The sequence below is a fragment of the Bufo gargarizans genome, chromosome 2, assembly GCF_014858855.1.
Source record: "Bufo gargarizans isolate SCDJY-AF-19 chromosome 2, ASM1485885v1, whole genome shotgun sequence".
NCBI classification, from domain to species: domain Eukaryota; kingdom Metazoa; phylum Chordata; class Amphibia; order Anura; family Bufonidae; genus Bufo; species Bufo gargarizans.
The window spans coordinates 726,489,593-726,506,820 of NC_058081.1; the positions used below are offsets into that span (position 1 = coordinate 726,489,593).

Consider the following 17,228-nt stretch of genomic DNA (forward strand, 5'->3'; position numbering starts at 1 on the left):
TAGAAATATAATGTAAGGCTACTTTTTGATCCCAGATACTGAAATTCCAAGATCATTTCCATCTAGTATAGGGGAAAGGTGGAGCAGATGACATTTGCCTGTAGGGATCACTCTCCCCACCTATCCCACCATGTAGCCTGCATTGTGTCCACAACCTTCCCCCTGGAATGTGCAGTAGCCATCCTGATGCCTGTGCCCTCATCCACCCTCAGCTTCCCGCGCGCTCTGTCAGCGTGCAGGAGAAGGCTCTGATTGGTGGACAAGCAGCACTGAGAGCAGCCTGCGGACTGCTCCTCCACCGATCAGCGTAGGTATTGCAGAAGAGACAGAGGAGCACTGCTTTGTCTCCTCTCTGCAAAGTATTACTGTATCACACTGTGCCCTGCAGCTGCCAAAACATTCAGGACCCTGGACAAAACATCCAAGGCTCAAGCCCCGAATGTTTTGACCTGGCAATGCCCCTGATGTCTAGACTCTTCCAAAGACCCCGGAACAGTTGACAAATCCCCCAGGTGCTGGGAAAGCTTCCTGGAGAGTTGCCCTAATTTTGTGTAGTGGCAAAACTTACATCATGGAATGTAGTCCTACGTCCAAAAACACAATGACGGGGTGGGGGAGCGGTGCAGCAGGAATGGAGTGGGCCCTATAGCGAAAGTTGGAGTGACGTGTATTCTGTAAAGAGGCGTGAAGGGGCCATGGCTTTGTGCCTAACACAACCTCTTGCCTCCTGCATCAGTGTTTTTAAGAGTTGACCAGTATGATCTGCCCCAACATTCTTCAGAAACTTTAGCATTATAGAAAATGGTAAAATTTGCACGTTGTCTTTATTTTTAAAAACATTTTTACCACCGAGAATGTGAAGGTCATAATAAGAGCAAGACAAAAGCAGTGATTGGCAGCTCCATTACACACACAAGTACTGGTGACAATTTCACGTATGTGAGAGGCGGTCGGTGTGAAGGTAACGCAGGTCGTGTAATACACAGCTGAACTCTCGCTGCTTGGGTAGGAATTGGCGATATCGGTGGTAAAATAATAGCTCTGGATCAGGGCATGGATTGTGGTTCTGGTGCCAGTAGTAATGGGTGCTGGACGACTGGTGCTGACTGATGCCGGCCTACTAGAAGGTCTAACTAGGACCAACTTCGGCATTGCTGCATCTGATGCTTACATTTATTTGCCCAGTGGCGCTGGAGGTGGCAGTGCCCGTATAGTTGGAGCACATGTTCTCAGTGGCACATCCTGCCATGGACAGCACTGGATTCGGGGGATCTAGGGAAGAAAAAAAAAAAGCATCATCTCATAGACTTAGTATTAGTCAGAAATGTAATTCATGAAGGTTGCCCTGATATGATTCATGAGCTCCCATGGGTAAAGGCCAAGGAAGAGGCACTAGCACCTCTCCTGCATGATCGAGTCATTGATGATTTGGGTATGCAGGTTGATTGGTTATGTAATTTGGAAGACCCATTTTTATAAATAAATAAAAAAAATCAAGGTATATGGGCACCATAAGAGCTCCCAAACCAGGGGGAGTCACTTCTTATTAAATAATGCTATGCACCACTGTGATAGACATCGAATTTATGTGATCACATAGTGAGCTGCTTAGAGAACACACACCTATAATTTATCTTACTTGAGGTGGTTGTAATACCACATGTGATCTCTTGGTGTGCTGTTTACAGAACACACTCCTTTCTCTTGGTATTTACTTGTGGTGGTTGTAATACCATATGTGACCTCTTGGTGTGCTGTTTACAAAACACACTCCTTTCTTTTGGTATTTACTTGTGGTGGTTGTAATACCACATGTGGCCACTTGGTGTGCTGTGAACTGAAGCCACCCCTCTCCTTTCTCTTTGTACTTACTTGTGGTGGTACTCATTGAGTATGTAGAACATCGGGTTTGCTGTCCCGTGCACTGGATTTCGGTATCCGGCACACATGTGGAAGATGTTAGCGAGAAACAAGAAGGGCAGATCAGACCATTTTTATTCGCATTTCCAGTTGATACTGAAATCAGAAAAATCAAGAAATATACAAGTCAGTCAATGGGGTCACTTCAATAATAGAAAAAAAAACATAATACATTATGAGAACTAAAACTTTAAAATCTTAGGAGAAAGTCAAATACCTATTGGTGCTACTGGAGAGCATTTATCAGCCTTGCAGCAGGCGGTGTTTATTTCTACCGTCATGAACTGATTGCTGAGACTCTTCCGATTATTGCATTCAGACGACTGTCCACATCCTCGCACAACGGAGTTAGTCGTTAGTCCGTACGCTCTGACTACATCATCAACACATAAAGGGTTAACAACAGTGCGGTCTAGCGAAAAGGAAGGAGGAGAGAGAGAGAGAGAGAGAGAGAGATAAAGAAGGTAAAGAAAGAGAAAATTAATGATGAGAGGGAAGGAGGAGAGTGAGATCAAGAGAAGAAGACAGAAGGAAGTAAAAGAGAGAGAAGACGCGAGAAAAGAAAGGCGAACAGAGAGAGAGAGAGAGAAAAGGAAGGAGAAGAAAGAAGAGCTAAAAATGAAAGTGAAGAAAGGAGGGGACGAAAGAGGAGAGAGGGGCAAGAGAGAAAAGTGAAAAAGAAAAGGAAATGCAGAAGAGAGAAAAAGGAAAAGAGAATGAGAGTATAGAGGAAAAGGAAGAGACAGAAGGGAAGAGGAGAAGAGATGAAACACTGTGGAGGAACTACCGCCATAGACAGGGGCCGTAAGTAGCGAAGGGCACTGGCCGTAATATTGTAGCTATCCATCATTATAGAGGTCCCGAACTATTTGCCAGCGAACAGTTCCCGGCGAACATAGCTTGTTCTCGTTCGCCGCTGCGGGTGAACATATGCGATGTTTGGTCCGCCCCCTATACATCATCATTGAGTAAACTTTGACCCTGTACCTCACAGTCAGCAGACACATTCCAGCCAATCAGCAGCAGACCCTCCCTCCCAGACCCTCCCACCTCCTGGACAGCAGCCATTTTAGATTCATTTGGAAGCTGCATTCATAGTGAGAGGAGGGACAGTGCAGCTGCTGATGATTCAATAGGGAAAGCATTAGCTAGGGCAGTGTTCTGTGTCCACTGCAGTCCTGAAGGACTCATCTGATCTGCTGTAAGGACAGCGTCCTGACAGCACCCCAAAAAGCCCTTTTAAGGCTAGTACATCAGTCTGCTTTTTTTTTCCCTTGTGTAATCTAGTTGCAGTTGCCTGCCAGCGTGTGTGTCAGGCCCACAGCGTATACTGTGCCCACTTGCCCAGTGCCACCACTCATATGTGGTGTCACAGTAGATTACATAAAAAAAAAAAACGTTTTTGACTGAAATAACAGTTGCCTGCACGCGTGTGTGTTTCAGGCCATGCAAGTGCATAGTGTCACCAGTGCCACTCATATCTGGTGTCACAGTAGCTTGCACGCATAGTACAACTAAACTAATCTAAAAAAAATGACAGGCAGAGGCAGGCCACCCCGCAGGGGCCGTCGTGGTGCTGTGATTCCCTTTGGTACTAGACTAATGCCCAGTGTTCAGAGGCCACGTAACCTGAACTCGAAAAGTTCTGAGGACATAGTTGACCGGCTAACACAGAACACCCAATCTTCTACAGCTTCCGCTCGGAACCTTGACGCACCATCCTCCTCCAGCTCAGCTTCCGCACCTCTCAAGTTACCACTCGCCCGCCCGCCGCCACCACCAACACTAGCACCACAGCCGCTTCACTTGATCTGTCAGAGGAGTTATTTACACATCAGTTGGAAGAAATTAGTGATGCGCAACCATTATTGCCAGAGGATGTAGATAACAGGGATATGTCTCAGTCAGGCAGCATTACACACATGGACGTACAGTGTGATGATGATGATGATGTTGTACCCGCTGCTGCTTCCTTTGCTGAGTTGTCAGATACAAGTGAAGCGGTTGATGACGATGTGTCCGTGGATGCCACGTGGGTGCCTGCTCGAAGAGAAGAAGAACAGGGGAAAAGTTCAGATGGGGAGACGAGTTGGAAGCAGGGGGAGGTCGTTGCAAGCAGTTAGTGGCACAGTCAGACAGCATGTATCGGCACCCGGGGTCAGCCAGACAGCACGCCAATCAACGCATGCTGTTGCCACCACCAGAATGACGTCATTGCAGAGATCAACAGTGTGGCATTTTTTTTGGTGTGTCTGCCTCTGACAACAGCGATGCCATTTGCCACCTGTGCCAAATAAAAAAGGAATCGCGGGAAGTCCAACACCTACCTCGGTACAACTGCTTTGCGAAGGCACATGATCTCAAATCACAACGCCTATGGGATCAACACATGAGTACAAGCAGCACACAAACTCAAAGCCACCATCCTCCTCCTGGTCCAGCATCTTCAGCCACGTCAACCACTGCTGTCCTCCTTGCCCCCTCTCAACCACCCGCCACTCCGTCTCTCGCCTTGAGCAGTTCCTGCTCATCTGCCCACAGTCAGGTGTCTGTCAAGGACATGTTTGAGCGTAAAAAGCCAATGTGACAGAGTCACCCCCTTGCCCGGTATCTGACAGTTGGCTTGTTGGAACTCTTAGCCCGCCAGCTTTTACCATACAAGCTGGTGGAGTCTGAGGCCTTCAAAAAATTTGTAGCTATTGGGACACCGCAGTGGAAGGTACCCGGACGAAATTTCTTTGCACAAAAGGCAATCCCCAACCTGTACTCTATTGTGCAAAAGGAAGTCATGGTATGTCTGGCACACAGTGTTGGGGCAAGGGTCCATCTGACCACTGATACCTGCTCTGCAAAGCACGGTCAGGGCAGGTATATCACCTAAACTGCGCACTGGGTAAACCTGCTGACGGCTGCCAAGCATGGAATGCGTGGCTCTGCAGAGGAGTTGGTGACACCGCCACGACTTGCAGGCAGGCCTGCTGCCACCTCCTCTACTCATACTACTCCATCCTCTTCCATAACCTCCTCGGCTGAGTCCTCTTCTGCTGCCTCGTCTTGCTCCACATCAACGGCACCCCCCCAGCTCCCCAGGGGCTATTCCACATCCCGGATACGACAGTGTCACGCCGTCTTGGGGTTTACTTGCCTGAAAGCAGAGAGTCACACCGGACCAGCACTCCTGTCCGCCCTAAACGCACAGGTGGATCAGTGGCTGACCACGCACCAACTGGAGATCGGCAAAGTGGTGTGTGACAATGGAAGCAATTTGTTGGCGGCATTGAATTTGGGCAAGTTGACACATGTGCCGTGCATGGCACATGTGTGTAATATGATCATACAACGCTTTGTGCATAAGTACCCAGGCTTACAGGACACCCTCAAGCAGGCCAGGAAGGTGTGTGGCCATTTCAGGCGTTCCTACATGCACTTTTCAGATATTCAGCGGCGAAACATGCCAGTGAGGCGCTTGATTTGCGACAGCCCGACACGTTGGAATTCAACACTCCTAATATTTGACCGCCTGCTCCAACAAGAAAAAGCCATCAACGAGTATTTGTATGACCGGGTGCTAGGACAGCCTCTGCGGAGCTGGGAATTTTTTTGCCACCTTACTGGACGCTCATGCGCAATGCCTGTAGGCTCATGCGTCCTTTTGAGGAGGTGACAAACCTAGTCAGTCGCACCGAAGACACCATCATCCAATTTGTGTTCTTCCTGGAGCGTGCCCTGCGAAGAGTGCTGGATCAGGCCGTAGATGAGCGTGAAGAGGGAGAGGAAGAGTTGTGGTCACCATCACCACCAGAAACAGCCTTATCAGCATCGCTTGCTGGACCTGCGGCAACGCTGGAAGAGAAGTGTGAGGAAAAGGAGTCAGAGGAGAAATTTGGCTTTGAGGAGGAAGACCAACCATAGCAGGCATCCCAGGGTGCTCGTTGTCACCTATCTGGTACCTGTGGTGTTGTACGTGGCTGGGGGGGGAGAACAGACTTTCAGTGAGATCACTAAGGACGAGGAACGGGACATGAGTAGCTCGGCATCTAACCTTGTGCTAATGGGGTCTTTCATGGCTGTCGTATAAAAAGGCTGAAGGAGAACGACCACGCCGGCAAGGACAGGACGCTTTACAGACGTGTTGTTGATGGAGGACATGCAAAGCTTTTTAAGTCCTATGCATCGCCACAGCCCTTCGGGGTCCACCCTCAGAGAACGGCTCGACCGACAGGTAGCAGACTACCTCGCCTTAAGTGAAGATCGACACTCTGAGGAGCGATGAACCCCTTGACTACTGAGTGTGCAGGCTTGACCTGTGGCCTGAGCTATCCCAGAACTTATGGCCTGCCCCGCTTCAAGTGTTCTGTCAGGAAAAGGACCTTTTGCAGTGCAGCAGGAGGTATTATCACTGAGAAGAGAAGTCGCCTAGGTCAAAAAAGTCTAGATTACCTCACCTTTATTAAGATGAATGAGGGATGGATCCTGAAGGGACTGACAGTGGGCGATACATTTGACTAAAAAAGGCCTGGTGATGAGATGAGCTGCCTTGGGCTAAAAATGGTCCACACGCTGCTGTATTTAATCTCTGCATGCCGGATGACTTGCGTGACTTATCCGCCACCAACTCGGGTTCAAGCCGCAATGTTTTAGTGCACTTTCTGCCTGGAAAACATACATTTTTCTGGCCCTGCTATAGCAGCGGCTGCAACAATACCTAATTTTTCAGGCATGTGTACATGCCTATTTTTTCTGGCCTCTGGTGCTGCACTGTGGCTGCAAAAACAAAACAAAAAAAAAGGCACATACATGTGTCAATTCCCCTTCGTGATCGTTACCTTGTTGTGGTGAAGGGGCTTGCGTATCACAATGAAGCGACCACCTCTATGAGTGTGTTGGCAATGGCAATGTTGGCACACCCCAGATGATAAGGTCGTTGCTTCATTGTGAACAGACCAAAAGCGATCGGCTGGATAATTTTGCATAGAAAAACATTAATTTTCTTTGTGATAATCTAAGGTCATCATTAAAGCCTACTAGGCCAAAAATGGGCCCACACTGCAGACCGACCGACCAAGCATCTTTTTCCATCTCCCTGTTCCTAAATTCTATTCCATACACCACACCGGCCCCTGATAGGGGACAAAACAGAGATTAAACTGTTAAGAACAAAAAAAAATTAATTTAAAAAAAAAAGAGGACAGCCTCTGCGGAGCTGGGTATTTTTTGGCCATGTTACTGACTGCTCATGCACAATGGCTGTAGACTCATGCGTCCTTTTGCGGAGATGACAAACCTGGTCAGTCAAACCCAAGGCAACATCATCGACCTCATCCCATATTCCTTTTTTCTGGAGCGTGCCCTGCGAAGAGTGCTGGATCAGGCCGTAGATGAGCATGAAGAGGAAGAGTTGTGGTCAACTGACGTCAGTGAGGACAAGGAACGGTATCCAACCTTGTGCAAATGGGGAGTTTGCGGTTGTGAAAATGGATTGTTTGCAGCGCGTTAGATGGGGAGTTTGGTCTGTCACTGTAAAGCGGGCATAGCCCTTACACTACCTGATCGATGCAACATAATACCTGATGTTTTAAAGCACGTTATTCCAAACAATTTAGGAATGTTAGGGGATTTATGTCCTTTATGGATTAAAACCCGACTCTGCGTCAACTACGTAATTTTCCATGGGAGTTTTGCCATGGATCCCCCTCCGGCATGCCACAGTCCAGGTGTTAGTCCCCTTGAAACAACTTTTCCATCACAATTGTGGGCAGAAAGAGTCCCTGTGGGTTTTAAAATTCGCCTGCCTATTGAAGTCTATGGAGGTTCGCGAACATTCGCTGAAATTCGCATTCGGCGTTCGCGAACGGAAAATTTTATGTTCGCTACATCTCTATCCATCATCCATTATGGACCCGACCTGTGCGCTCTCCTAATCAGCCCAGCAGCCACGGTGACGTCACTGAATTGCACCTGCTGCTGAGGAGAGCAGGAAGTGTTCTGTTCTTTGGTGGGACGGGACTAGGTGAGGATTACTGTTTTTTATTTTATTAACACCACATGGTCTTTACTAATGTAAGAGGCACTGAGGAGCAGCACTAATGTAATATGACATAATTACTGTTAGGGGGGCTAAGGGGCATAACTATTGAATGAGGGCACTAAGAGTATATAACTACTGTGTGGGAACAAAAAGGGGGCATGACAACTGTGAGGGCACTAAGGGGAATAACTACTGAGTGGGGCACTAAGGGGAATAACTACTGTGTGGGGCACTAAGGGGAATAACTACTGTGTGGGGCACTAAGGGGAATAACTACTGTGTGGGGCACTAAGGGGAATAACTACTGAGTGGGGGCACTAAAAGGAATAACTACTGTGTGGGGCACTAAGGGGGCATAGGTACTGTGTGGGGGCACTAAGGGGAATAACTACTGTGTGGGGCACTAAGGGGGCATAGGTACTGTGTGGGGGCACTAAGGGGGTATAGATACTGTGTGGGGGCACTAAGGGGGTATAGATACTGTGTGGGGCAATAAGCAGGCATAACTATTGTGTAGGGCACTAAGGGGGCATAGGTACTGTGTGGGGTCACTAAGGGGGTATAGCTACTGTGTGGGGCAATAAGAGGGCATAACTACTATGTGAGGGCACTAAGGGGGCATAACTACTGTGTGGGGCACTAAGGGGGTATAGCTACTGTGTGGGGCACTAAGGGAGTATAGCTACTGTGTGGGGCACTAAGGGGGTATAGCTACTGTGTGGGGCACTAAGGGGGTATAGCTACTGTGTGAGGGCACTAAGGGGGCATAACTACTGAATGGGGCACTTAGGGGGCATAACTACTGAATGGGGCACTTAGGGGGCATAACTACCGTGTGGGTGCCTGAAGGAGCTATAACTACTGAATAGGGCACTTAGGGGGAATAACTACTGAGTGGGGGCACTAAGGGGGCATACTGTAATGTAAACATGACTGAGCGGTGAACGGGTGGCCGGTTGTATGGCAAGCATGGATGGTTGCAGGGAAGTTGCTCACAGGGGGCCCCATTGAGAACTTTGCTATGGGGCCCTGCCTTTTTTTTAGCCTGCCCCTGATGAGATCAGAATGGAAAGAGAGAAACTAAAAAGTGAGAGAGAGGGAGCAGGGGGTTGTGAAGGAACGGATGCACTGTGCAAACGTGGAAAGAAGAGTAGACAAAAAGGGAAGAGAGTAGGAAAGAAAGATGTAGAGAGGGCCGGGGAAGAAAGAAAGGGAGGACAGAGGGGAAGAGGAGAGAGAAAGGTAGGGAAGAAAGAGGGGAAGAGGTTAGAGGATGAAATGGAAAGAGAGGGAAAAGAGAAAAAGAATGAAACGTACAGGAGTAGGAGCAAGAGTGAGAGTGATTGTCTCACATAATTGCCCCACTAGGAGTAGTAGTAGGCCATGTGACCCATCATATCCATTTCATACATACGAAGCAGCACAGAAAGCAGGACAGTTACTTTTGGTTTCGGTGAAGATGTAGGTGCAGACGTCTTCAGTGGAGGCACACGTGACCGCAGATCCAGTGCATGGAGCTCGAGTTGTACTGGTGCAGCTTATACACATGAGAGCAAGACCTGCGAGACACAAGCACAGTGACAATGCAGGGATAGTCTAAGAATGAAGCCTAAGAACTACAACTCCCAGCATAAAGTATGTAAACAGAGGCCACTATGCTTCCCGACCCCCTGTGAATTCAGGGGCAGGGTGGCCCCACGGAACTCTATAGGTGCTGTACAAAGGTTGTATAAAGCTGAACTATATTGTTTCTTTGGTCTTAAAAATGTTCTAAAATGTAAGATATTAAAAAAGGAAAAATAAAGATGGAATAAAAATTGCAAAAATGTTTCTTTGCTAAAACATACTGTATCTATACACTCACCTAAAGAATTATGAGGAACACCTGTTCTATTTCTCATTAATGCGATTATCTAGTCAACCAATCACATGGCAGTTGCTTCGATGCATGTAGGGCTGTGGTCCTGGTCAAGACAATCTCCTGAACTCCAAACTGAAGGTCAGAATGGGAAAGAAAGGTGATTTAAGCAATTTTGAGCGTGGCATGGTTGTTGGTGCCAGACGGGCCGGTCTGAGTATTTCACAATCTGCTCAGTTACTGGGATTTTCACGCACAACCATTTCTAGAGTTTACAAAGAATGGTGTGAAAAGGGAAAAACATCCAGTATGCGGCAGTCCTGTGGGCGAAAATGCCTTGTTGATGCTGGAGGTCAGAGGAGAATGGGCCGACTGATTCAAGCTGATAGAAGAGCAACGTTGACTGAAATAACCACTCGTTACACCCGAGGTCTGCAGCAAAGCATTTGTGAAGCCACAACATGCACAACCTTGAGGGGGATGGGCTACAACAGCAGAAGACCCCACCGGGTACCACTCATCTCCACTACAAATAGAGGCTACAATTTGCACAAGCTCACCAAAATTGGACGGTTGAAGACTGGAAAAATGGTTTCTTGAACATGACAATGAGTTCACTGTACTAAAATGGCCCCACAGTCACCAGATCTCAACCCAATAGAGCATCTTTGGGATGTGGTGGAACGGGAGCTTCGTGCCCTGGATGTGCATCCCTCAAATCTCCATCAACTGCAAGATGCTATCCTATCAATATGGGCCAACATTTCTAAAGATGCTATCAGCACCTTGTGGGATCAATGCCACGTAGAATTAAGGCAGTTCTGAAGGCAAAAGGGGGTCCAGCACCGTATTAGTATGGTGTTCCTAATAATTCTTTAGGTGAGTGTATGTAACAAAGCAAATTTGGTTTAAAAAAAACAACTTTTAAGCACCTCCTCTTACCTGCATTACACTGCTGGACTTATCGTTCACCATCAGCACTGTAGTCAATGTCTATGTCTGGTACTTCTAGGGCACATTACAGGCCTCCGGGCATCTGGTCTTTAGCCGCACTTTGGCCACCAGTTCTCCATAGTCTGTCATCCCACAAAACCTCATCAACACCCATCCAGGGTTGAGACTTCCCTTAGCCCAAACCATATTGGCTTCCCTCTTTGCTGATGTCACTTACTACCCACAGTAGAGCTGGCTCCTCCCAGAGCTATCAATACACTCCGCCCACAACGCTTCAGTGACAACTTACAGACAACTCTACAAAACAACCTCAGCCACGTTCCTCCAGCATCTTGGTGACATTCTCTGGGCCTCGCTAGGGGACATCATGAGTCCAGCAAAAGCAGGGAAGGTGACACACTACACACTGTTTCCACAGGCTCGTGTCTCTTTTCCCAGCCTCCAGACTTTTGATGGACAAGTCCAGGCCTAACAGGTACTTAAGGAAGTCGCAGGTTTTCCAGGTACCTCACGTGCACCATTCCTACGCCCCTCTCTCTGGTGACAAGTCACTTTCAGCAGACTCTGATTGGAAATACTTCAGTTTGTTCACCGAGGTCTACAACCTAAATACTTAAACAGGTTCCCAGGTGCTACACGTGGCTTCAGCGACACACTACTCCCACTTCCTGACAGCAGCTCCTCTTCTAAGCTAATCCTTGTTTCTTCTGCAACAGTGACATCTAGTGGCAGCAGGTAATATTACAGTATCAGCACTTATACATTGGATTATGTAAAAGCAGCAATACCAAGAGAGAAAATAGGGAACGCATTCAGTGAGGGGCAGGTGGTAAGGTTTAGCCCACTTGCAGGTTTGTCTCCTATACCTTCTATTTTTTTCCTGATCCCGATCCAAATCATTAGACAGGTTCTGAAATACTATGTACAGGTGTGCTGCCTATAGATGCTGTGTGCATATGGCTTTCTTTTTTATAAATGTAGCAGAGCTGCCGTCTGACACCACAAAGTGACAAACGTCTCATTGTATCCTGCGCTGATGAGATTACAGCTCTTGTAGGAGGCAATTTTCGGGTCACACAGGACAATGTCATTCTTTGCCTATAGTTTTAGACCTTATATTTACCTCACAGTTTCGGGGGGTTAGACCGTTATCATAAGGGCGTCGCACAATGAGTCACATGCAAAAAATGAACATTTCCTGGACATCTTGGAGATATTTTCAGTAGAATACTTCATCATATTCCCCAACTCAGATTATTTCCCAATAACTCAGTGATATTGAATTCTACGTGATGTGTCAATAAGGCACCGGAAGTGGAGGTTTGGGTCCTGGACTCCTGGGTAGGGATGATGGGTGGTCCTCTCAGGACAGGTCCTCCCATCTGATGACAAAACCCCTAGTGGCAGGATGTAGCTACTGTCTAGGACATGTTCATTGTAACCTGTGACCACTGGGCATAGTGACCACTAAGCAACCTGAAATGAGCCTCCTCCTACCTCTGTGTAATCCATGGACAAACCAGGTTGCCCTTTATAGAGGCTCTACACTGCCTAATGTGGGGTACTGTAAGCATTAATGGGGCTCTACAGGAATAAAAATACAAGACCGTTTGCTTCCAAAAACAGCGCCCCTCCAGGTTGTGGGTGGTATTGCAGCTCAGACTCGTTCACCTCATTGGAGCTGAGCTACAATACCAGATGTGACCCATGGACAGGGGTGGCGCTGTTTGAGCTCCTTCTCCTCTGTAGCCAAGTGATTATTATTACAAGGATAAGCTGTAACGCTCTATACACACCCCATGACGTGGTTACCAGAGCTTCTCTTAAGGAGAGACTTTAATTTTAGCTCAAGAGGGTGGTCCCAACCAGGGCACCTCCTCCATCCATATATCCTAATGGGCCATATGGAAGGGGGTTGTTTTTATCAGACCACTTTTTAACCACCACAACATCTATATATTTTCAGTTATCGGGCGCAGCCGCCCTCCATTCATTTTCTATGGGGCCAGCGAAAATAGGCGAGCACTGGCTCGACTATTTCCGTCGACCCCATAGAAATATATGGGAGCGGGGGGGTGCTGCACATGCGCAGTACGCTCCCATTCACTTCTATGGGGAGACCTTCCACCACCTTGCGGGGCTCCGTTGTCGATATAGGTGTGGGTCCCGCACCTATAAAACAATGGGGGCATAACCTAACGATAGGCCCCCATTGTCCATGATGAGACAACCCCTTTAAGGCCCCTTTCACACGGGCGAGTATTCCGAGCGGATGCGATGCGTGAGTTGAACGCATTGCACCCGCACTGAATACCGACCCATTCATTTCTATAGGGCTGTTCACATGAGCAGTGATTTTCATGCATCACTTGTGCGTTGCGTGAAAATCGCAGCATGCTCTATATTGTGTGTTTTTCACGTAACGCAGGCCCCATAGAAGTGAATGGGGCTGCGTGAAAATCGCAAGCATGCGCGATTACCAAACATGCACGATTTTTCTCACGTGAGTGCAAAACGCATGACAATGTTTTGCACTCACGCGGAAAAATTGCGGGTGTTCCGGCAACGCACCCGCACATGTTTCCGCAACGGCCGTGTGAAAGAGGCCTAAGAGAACCTTTTTTTTTTTAGTTACTCACGGAAACCTCAGATGTTTCCTACATTTAGTTGGGGATATTGATTATTTTAGTTATTTTCATCTTTATATTTGGTATGCTTTTTGTATTTTATTATTTCTTCTCTCCCCCGATGTATCCTGCCCATTTCTTGCCTCCCAGCGTTATTTTCTGGCTCTTTAGGGTCGCAGGTTATTACACATTTCCCGCACAAACCATGACGTTTATTTTATCTCATTCTTACGTCATTTGTGTTGTGTTTAAGGAAAAATCCAAAAATGAAACAATTTCATTTCTGACGTGCCCAGCTGTATAGACATGAGTGGCATTAAATACATGTAAGTATAATTAGATTCAATGTACAGCTCCCCAGCCTCCGGATACCAGCCTTTCTTGCCAACAGTGAAGGGGCAGTGCCACGTACCTGGTATAACCCAGGATAACTTACGTGTGTAAGGTCAATAGATCTGACATCTCCATACACCCCAATTGACATTTATCAAAACTGGCTTAGGGTCGCGCCAGTTTTGATCTCTTTGCACTGGCATGAGATGCGCCTAATTTATTAAGAGGCCCTGCCATGCGCCAGATACTGAAGCCTACACCAGCTACAGGCTAGGGTACACTTCGACTATAATGTATGCCACTTTCTGTGAACAAAGCCCTGTCCTCGCCCCCTTTTCTCAGCACTTTAGAAAAGAACCAGGAAGCTCAAAAAGTTGCAAATTATTGCGCAAGTATGGCGTGATCCGTAATGTGACTTTTTATGCTGCAATAGTGGCGCAAAACCTTTGGTAAATGTTATCCAGTCTCTAGCATTGTGGACCACAAAGATTTGTGTTAGGCTGCTCACATTCAGTTATCTGTGCCACCCCTCCATAAACATGGACACTCATCTCGGCCAAGTATGCCAAAAAAAGTAAGCTGCTGCCAGTCACCTCTGTCTTCTCCTAATTTCCCTATTGGCTCCAGACTCCTCTGTCCCCCCCCCCCCCGACTCCTCTGTCCCCCCCCCCCCGACTCCTCTGTCCCCCCCCCCCGACTCCTCTGTCCCCCCCCAGACTCCTCTGTCCCCCCCCCCAGACTCCTCTGTCCCCCCCCCAGACTCCTCTGTCCCCCCCCCCAGACTCCTCTGTCCCCCCCCAGACTCCTCTGTCCCCCCCCCCAGACTCCTCTGTTCCCCCCACCCCTATGTTACCTCCAGATCCCTCTGTCCTCCTCCAGACTCCTCTGTCCCCCCTACCAGACTCCTCTGTTCCCCCCAGACTCCTCTTTCCCCCCAGACTCCTCTGTTCCCCCCCCAGCCCAGACTCCTGTCCCCCCCCAGCCCAGACTCCTCTGTTCCCCCCCCAGACTCCTCTGTTCCCCCCCCAGACTCCTCTGTTCCCCCCACCCCTATGTTACCTCCAGATCCCTCTGTCCTCCTCCAGACTCCTGTCCCCCCTACCAGACTCCTCTGTTCCCCCCCCAGACTCCTCTGTTCCCCCCCAGACTCCTCTGTTCCCCCCCAGACTCCTCTGTCCCCCTCCCAGACTCCTCTGTCCTCCTCCCAGACTCCTCTGTCCTCCTCCCAGACTCCTCTGTCCTCCTCCCAGACTCCCCTGTCCTCCTCCCAGACTCCTGTCCTCCCCCAGACTCCTGTCCCCCCCCAGACTCCTGTCCCCCCCCAGACTCCTGTCCCCCCCAGACTCCTCTGTTCCCCCCCCAGACTCCTCTGTTCCCCCCACCCCTATGTTACCTCCAAATCCCTCTGTCCTCCTCCAGACTCCTCTATTCCCTCCAAACTAATTTGTCCACCCCAGACTCCTCTGTCCTCAAGTCCAACCGATATCCATCTAAAGTTTAAGCCAGCTTTAGGTACAATTCTTTTTAACCTCTTAATTGATGAACAGATGGACGGGATTGAGAACATTTTGTAGGATACGTATAAGGCCTATTGCACACGACCGTTTTTCTTTCCCGTTTACTGGCCGTTTTTTGCTTTCCGTATACGTAACCATTCATTTCGATGGTTCCGCAAAAAAAAAACGGAATGTACTCCGTATGCATTCCGTTTCTGTATTTCCGTTTTTCCGTTCCGTTTTAACATAGAACATGTCCTATTATTGCCCGCAAATCACGGTCCGTGGCTCCATTCAAGTCAATGGATCCGCAAAAAAAAACGGAACACATACGGAAATGCATCCGTATGTCTTCCGTTTCCGTTCCGTTTTTTCCTGAACCATCTATTGAAAATGTTATGGCCAGCCCAATTTTATCTATGTAATTACTGTATACTGTATATGCCATACGGAAAAACGGAAACACAACGGAAACAAAAAACGGAACAGCGGATCCATGAAAAACGGACCGCAAAACACTGAAAAAGCCATACGGTCGTGTGCAATAGGCCTAAGTATTTCCTATGGAGCCCTTGCCTGTAATAGGGCTCCATAGGAAACTAGTAAAATCCTCAGACTCCAATGCAAGTGCATTGGAGTCTATGATAATAGCAATCAGATAATTGATTGTTATTGTTCCCTATGGGAGCTATAAAAAAGTGTAAAAAAAATAAAAAGTGTAAAAAATAGATAAATATAAAAAACCTAAAAATTCTAATCAACCCCCTTTTCCCAAAATAAAAATCAAAGAACTAAAAAACAAAAAAATACACATTATTGCGATGTGCGAAGATTCCCATAGTATAAAAATATATTGCACATATGGCAAACAGCAAAACAGTTGGCAGTTTTTGGTTGCTTAATTTTCTAAAAAAATAAAAAGTAATCAAAAAGTCATACACACCCCAGAATGGTATCAATTAAAAGTTCAGATCGCCCCGCAGAAAATGAGCCCCAATATAGCTTTGCACACATAATTACAAAAAAGTTAGGGGGGAAAAAAATAGGGCGAAAAAAAATAAAACAGATTTTTTCCCACTTTTCATATAAGGTATCGCCGGATTCATACTGACCTGTAGAATAAAAGTAACTGGTCAGTTTTATCGCACACTAAACGTCGTAAATTAAAAAATCACGGAAAACTGTGGTGGAATAGTTTTTTTGCAATTTCACCCCATTTGGAATTTTTTCCCGCTTCCCACTACATCATATTCAATATTGAATGGTGGTGTTGGAAAGTACAACTTGTCCCGCAAAAAACAAGCCCTCATATGGCTATGGGAACAGACAAATAAAAAAGTTTTGGCTCTGGGAAGGCAGGGAGCGCAAAACGAAAACGCAAAAAAATAAAATTAAAATAACCTCTGGAGGTGAAAGAGCTTTTTGTGACAGTTTTGTGTCTATGTTTGGTTTTTGCCGGTCCGCTAATTTATGAAATGGCGCACAGTAATAATGAATGTGGTTTAGCCGCTGTCAGTGACAGTTCTCCAGGGAGTCACCTGAGGTGGAGATGCGATTTTTTTTGCACACATCGTTCTTCTAATCTGTAATTCCAAACAACTTTTCTCTGAACTTTTGAAAGTGGTGAAGCTCAACAAATGACACTTGAAACATTTTCTTTACACTAAAAAAACTGGTTTCGCAGATTAGATAAATGCCCCCTAAATGCTTTAAATAGGATGATCAGATAATAGAGAAGATCCCATTCTTACCTGTGGACATCATTGTGGAGAGAAGGACGAGGATTAACAGGAAGAACTTCATGGCTGAAGACCACGTTAGGGGAGATGCTTCCAGGTGCCCGCTCTCTGGATTCTGTGGAACAATTATACAGAGAATATGTTTTAATCTCAGGGAAAGGTGCGGCCGAGTTTAAAGGTTGAAAAATGTGTGTGGGTCTTTAAATATAAAGGGCGAGGTGGAATGTAAATGTTCTGCGCTGGAGCCGTACAGGGAGGTCATACCAGAAGGCA

At 47.3% G+C, this 17,228-nt stretch overlaps 1 protein-coding gene across 1 annotated transcript; it reads right to left on the minus strand.

The window, feature by feature from the left end:
* Positions 1-805: 805 nt before the first annotated feature.
* On the minus strand, positions 806-17,114 carry LOC122927136 (phospholipase A2 inhibitor gamma subunit B-like). Its single transcript, XM_044278727.1, has 5 exons — positions 16,968-17,114; positions 9,391-9,507; positions 2,138-2,293; positions 1,873-2,016; positions 806-1,272 (listed from the first exon to the last, which is right to left on the minus strand). The coding sequence occupies exons 1-5, from the start codon at positions 17,017-17,019 to the stop codon at positions 1,130-1,132; spliced, it is 612 nt and encodes a 203-aa protein (XP_044134662.1). The 5' UTR covers positions 17,020-17,114; the 3' UTR covers positions 806-1,129.
* Between the last annotated feature and the right edge of the window lie 114 nt (positions 17,115-17,228).

Bases quoted from the DNA above. Each gene is read 5' to 3' on its own strand.
- LOC122927136 (XM_044278727.1), bottom strand. From the start codon at position 17,019: ATGAAGTTCTTCCTGTTAATCCTCGTCCTTCTCTCCACAATGATGTCC. The intron at 2,294-9,390 runs GTAACTGTCCTG...TTGATGATGTAG, and splicing joins CATCTTCACCGAAACCAAAA to TCAGAGCGTACGGACTAACG. The intron at 1,273-1,872 runs GTAAGTACAAAG...TTTCTTCCCTAG, and splicing joins CTCAATGAGTACCACCACAA to ATCCCCCGAATCCAGTGCTG.